The sequence below is a fragment of the Saccostrea cucullata genome, unplaced genomic scaffold (genome assembly GCF_032062105.1).
Source record: "Saccostrea cucullata isolate Sc308-1 unplaced genomic scaffold, CSIRO_AGI_Scuc_v1 ctg120, whole genome shotgun sequence".
Lineage (NCBI taxonomy): Eukaryota > Metazoa > Mollusca > Bivalvia > Ostreida > Ostreidae > Saccostrea > Saccostrea cuccullata.
In genome coordinates this window covers 164,257-169,689 of record NW_026937312.1, presented here as the reverse complement: position 1 = coordinate 169,689, position 5,433 = coordinate 164,257, and the positions used below count along the sequence as shown (strand labels likewise).

Here is a 5,433-nt window from a genome sequence, read left to right as displayed (position 1 = left end):
GGATACATAGAATCTACATCTAAATAGAAGTAAATACTGTTTATTGATACCTCAATGTCAAGCCACAGGGGCTCGCAATCGTTGTGCAATGATTATTAATTAAAAATCATATACAGTAATACTAAAACAATAGAAGATAGGACGCCATTCTGGACTCCTTCTTAGCTTCACCTCTCTTTTCGTTATATTTTTCACGTATTTTACTGACTCACCGCCTTGGATCTGTCAATTTATCATTTTAAAGCAGTATTTGCCTAAAAAGTCCAACTCCACTGAACGAGCTTCACCTGTCTTAAAATCAATATGCTATTTATGATATATTTAAGGATTCAATATATTTGACTAGAATTTTAAAATATGATTAAACTTAAAATAAAGTAACATTTTGATTTTATTTTAAACATCATTTTTGAAAACATACCAATGAATTAACAAATAAATAAAGTACCAGTGTCCATTATTTGATTAATGTTTTATAAGAGAACTTATCATACAGGTAAACCTAAACCAGTTGATGATGTTATAATTTATCAACTCTTATCAAAAGCACTTTCAGAAATATTTTCTCTGGACTTTTTCTTAGCTTCGGTATATTTCTTTTTATACGTGTAACAGCTATAATAAGTATTGAAACTGGAGGATAAAGATGCGATGGGCATGGCTATCAATAATATACCAAATACAGCGGTCAGAGAAGCCATCAAGTACCCATATGAACCCTTCGGATAGTGATCACCGTATCCAACGGTCGTTATGGTAACAACCGCCCACCAAATACTGACAAACATATTGGGAAATGTTTCTGAATTGTGAAACTCGGCCCAAAACATCGACGATCCAAAAATGACTGAGAAAATTGTGAATAGCATTAAAAGAAGTACTATTAGTTTCAAGCTGTTTTGAAAACATAACTTCAAAATCTTCATTTCACCTGTTGTTTCTGCTAAGCGTAACAGTTTGAAAACTCTTAAAGAGTATAGACATCCAACACATATAATGATTTCATCCAGCCAACTGTTTTGAACAATTATCTCAGGATGTCTATCCATATATATCACGAAAAATGAAATCGTAATCGCAATAATTTCTAAAATGTTTGATGAAACCAAAAAGAATGTTTTCTTCTGATGGGTGATGATAAATCGTAAAATCAGATCAAGCAGAAGAAACACATTAGATATACCCTCTAGGACCACGCGCTCTGTAGGAATTTTCTTGGTTAGTAGCATGGAGAGTTTGGGGTTACTGAAGACATGGTTATACGTATCATTGTCCGATATGGCTGGAATGCTCCCTCTATCCTCCCGGTAGTCTTTATCTGTATTCAAGATGAAGCAGATAATCGCTAGGATTGTAACAACAGCCTCAAAGGTCAACCATATCTGAAATATTCACATATGTACAATTAAAATAACTACACAATTGTAACCACAGACACCAAGCCCAACAGTATCTGAAACATACGATTCAAATAAAATACTATAGACGCCTTAAACAATTAAAATCATTTCCTTCACATGATTTAATACTTTCAACACCTCTAGTTTTTAACTTTAGATATGTGTTTTCTAAAAAAAAAACATATAATGAACCAGAATTGAAGTTGCAAAAACAATAGTGAGAGTAAAGAGTGCCACTCTCCTACAAAATTAAGGCTTTTTAAATGAAAGTTGAAAAAAAAACAGATTTAAATAACCTTTCCAAGAAGACTGGAGCTTGGATCCACCGAGGCTTTGTTCAGAGTATCTCTTAATTTTACAAGCTTTGCTCTTGGGATTATTTTTTCTTTTTCTGTAGGGGAAACGCCATGCATCAAACCAATCTCCATTTTTTCAATTGCTTCATAGCTAGACAAATTGTCATTGTAAAGTATTTCGTAACAGCACACCGGGATTGCTTCAATGGGAATCATCCAGAACTCCATTTCTTCTCTCGCCTCGATGGCACAAATTCCTTTGGGAAGATGAAATTTTCTCCCAGACACATAATCCAAAACATGATGAAAAACAGTAGGGTTTCTGTCAACAAAATAATGACCTGGGGAAATCACATCTGCTCGTCCACATTGGACAAGTCTGTCCATGAATTCTCCGACGGATTTGGAGGAAGTTGTATATTCAGTGCCTCGTAAACTGATGTGGAAACTATCGGTCATGATGATTCCGTCCTTGAAGCTGAATGTCTTGTTAAAAATATGCGGAGAAAATTTAAGAAAAATCTCAAATATTGTTCACATTCAACTTGAAGTGCTATTTCACAAAATACTGAATGTTCCAGAACTGCAGGAGCCTTGATGGAAAGGGGTATTGATTTTATATGATAAAATCAATGATTTTAATTTCTTTTAAAAATTATTTACATACTTTGTTCATTTAGTGAAAGGATATCATGTTCGATACTGGGTTCGTGCAGTTACAATGAAACATGATTTGTCCCTGAAGATAAGTTGATACATACAATGCTGGTAAGATTAATATTTTATGTTCTTTTAAATCTATCTCTGTCATCATATGGTTTCGTCTAATAACGATTTTTGGATGCAAAAATCGGGGGAATAAATAATAAATGTTCTTTTCAAGGTATTTCTATTATCGAATTGAAACAAAGAGTGTGTACTACCTTGGTGAATAGAAATACAGAGGGCTTCATGTCAATTTTAAATGAAGTATCGAAATGGGTAAAAAAAAAAAACAAACCAATTTTACAAAGAGAATCGATTTGACTTTTATGAGAATACCTTTAGATTGAGATTTCAGAATTACCAGATTATCCCAAAACTGATTTTCCTGCTCCATCTCATAAAAAAAATCTGCGACAGTTCAGTGTGTAAATAATGGTCTAACAATTAGTATGAAAAACGTTAGTCAGAATTTTACTTAATGATAGATTGTATTTGCTGACAAGGTCATTGTATCAGCTCATGACTTTAAAGACAAAGGACCCTCTGCTGTAAATTTCACAATTTATTAAAAAAACTTCCTAACATTGATTTTCATAAAGAGCTTTAAAATCAACTTCAAATGGAAAATAGAATAAGGTATAAAGCGCTGCTCTCTTTTTTCAAAAATGCTTTTTATGTAAGATCATGATCAGCATGAAGAAATTTTAATACAGATTATGTAAAGGGTAACGATTCATTGAAATTAAAAATATGAAGTGTACTGTATATGAATATAATATTTAGTATCACACCTATTAAAATCATTAAAAATATCATAAAGAGCTGCTTCCTAAGTCAGAATATCACAATGTTGTATGTGTAAGGACAAAAATCTGTAAGCAAGAGTTACCTTATTTCTACAAATATTTTTTATTGGGAAAAATGTAATATTAATAAATACACATGTACAATGTTGTGAGGTGTGTTGTATTTGTATTGTTTCATCATGTATATTATTAGTAACATTAAGTTTCTTGAACATTCCAGAGTGGTCAACATGTTCGGTCATTTTTTCTAGAACATTCTTGAACTTTGTGTATGTCCAGAACTTTCCAGTAATATCATGTACTTACAACTTCTAGAATTTTCTAGATTTATAGTACTGTATAAATACCCTGTCAATTCGATGCATAAACAATAATTTGTCGTATAAGTAACATTGATGTACAGGTGTATAAAGAGACTGGGATATAATTATACTGGACATTGTGTGCAGCAACGGACACTCTGATGTATGTATTTTTAGATTCTTGCTAAGTTTGTACTTTATGATTTGTATATATTAATGTTAATAAATTATTGTTAAGTTTAAATTGTGTGATTGATCTTTGCTGGCATTTAGGGTTATTCTGACCCATAACAGAATTGGGGGCTCGTCCGGGATCAAGAATTTCTTGCACTTTTGCAGTTTATTGTCAGAATTTTGTTAATTGAATTGTTAAATTAAATTATAAGCCAGCAGAAATCAACATGGTGTTTTCGGTCACAGACTTTCTTAATTCACCAAGAGTTCAGGTTTTTGATACGTTAAAAAAGGATGACTTGATCGCATTAGGTTTGCATCTTGGGTTAGATGTTAAATCCTCTCAGAAAAAGCAAGATATTAGAATAAAGGTGCAAACAAATTAGTAGAAGAAAACATCTTTGAAAAATACGAACTTCCAGAATATACAGTTAAATCAGAGTTAGGCTCTTATAAAATGGCAGAATATCAGTTTCAAGTAGAGTTAGAGAAAATGCGATTTGAAAGAGAAAAATTAGAAAGAGAAGATCGAGAAAGGGAAAGAGAAGAACGAGAGCGTGAACGAAAATTTGAATTAGACAAATTAGAAAGACAAGAGCGAGAAAGAGAGCGTGAAATGAACTTTGAATTAGAGAAATTAAAATTACAGCACAAACCAGAACCGTCAATTGTCAAAACTGAATTTGACGCAGCAAAAAATATCAGATTAGTTCCAAAATTTCAAGAAAAATCTGTAGACAAATATTTCCCCCAATTTGAAAAGGTCGCAGAGAATCTTAAATGGCCACGGAATGTTTGGTCAACGATGTTACAAAGTGTACTGGTTGGAAAAGCGGCTGAGGTATACTCTGCATTAGGGGTAGTTGAGAGTTCAGACTATGAGAAGGTCAAAGAAGCAATATCAAAAGCATATGAATTAGTACCTGAAGCGTATAGACAAAAGTTCAGAAAGTATAGAAAGTTTGATAATCAAACATTTGTTGAATTTTCACGAGAGAAAGAAGATTTATTCAATCACTGGTTTAGATCTAAGAAACTTGATAAAACTTTTGCTAATTTGCGCCAAGTCATCCTGGTAGAAGAGTTTAAGGAATGTGTTCCTCAAGATTTGAAAACACATTTAGAAGATAAGAATGTGAAAACTCTTGAAGAGGCAGCAGTCATATCTGATACTTATGCTCTGTCTCATAAAAAGAATTTTGTATCAAGATCTCAGACTAGCAGTAATTCTATCAATTCAGACACATATAAAAAGAGTGGTTCAGGGTCTCAGTCTTCCACAAGTCTCCAGTCTCCATCCCAAGGTGGTTTTAAGTCCGGTCCAGGACGTGTTGAAGGGTCTTCTGGAATAGGGTCGCTTCCTACTTGTAGTTATTGTAAGAAAAAATGTCATCTGATCAGTGAATGCTTTAAACTTAAGAGAAAAAATGATTTTGATAAAACTCTACCACACGCTTGTGCGGCAGTTAGAGGTGATAGAGAAGCCTTAGTTTCGATTTGTTCTGACACTCCTGATGTCCAGGGTTCACAGTCCAGTTCTATTGATTCTATGGAGGATTATAAGCCCTTTATGTCTCAGGGATTTGTTTCACTTGGTGACTCTAGCGAAATTAAACCTGTCCAGATTTTGAGAGATACTGGTGCTGCACAGACGTTATTGTTAGAGGGCGTGCTTCCTTTGTCTGAGCAGACTTCTATTGGTGGGTCAGTTTTATTACAGGGTGTGGAGCTAGGCGTCATTGATGTTCCC

At 33.5% G+C, this 5,433-nt stretch overlaps 1 protein-coding gene across 1 annotated transcript; it reads right to left on the bottom strand.

The window, feature by feature from the left end:
* Positions 1-453: 453 nt before the first annotated feature.
* LOC134247865 (potassium voltage-gated channel subfamily C member 3-like) lies at positions 454-2,254 on the bottom strand. Its single transcript, XM_062730266.1, has 2 exons — positions 1,697-2,254; positions 454-1,382 (listed from the first exon to the last, which is right to left on the bottom strand). Exons 1-2 carry the CDS (start codon positions 2,153-2,155, stop codon positions 531-533), a joined length of 1,311 nt encoding a protein of 436 aa, XP_062586250.1. The 5' UTR covers positions 2,156-2,254; the 3' UTR covers positions 454-530.
* Between the last annotated feature and the right edge of the window lie 3,179 nt (positions 2,255-5,433).

What these genes read in the sequence shown, in the direction of transcription:
- LOC134247865 (XM_062730266.1), bottom strand. Translation starts at nt 2,155, where the DNA reads ATGACCGATAGTTTCCACATCAGTTTACGAGGCACTGAATATACAACT. An exon ending in GCTCCAGTCTTCTTGGAAAG is followed by an intron (nt 1,383 to 1,696) that starts GTTATTTAAATC and finishes TGAATATTTCAG; the next exon opens with ATATGGTTGACCTTTGAGGC.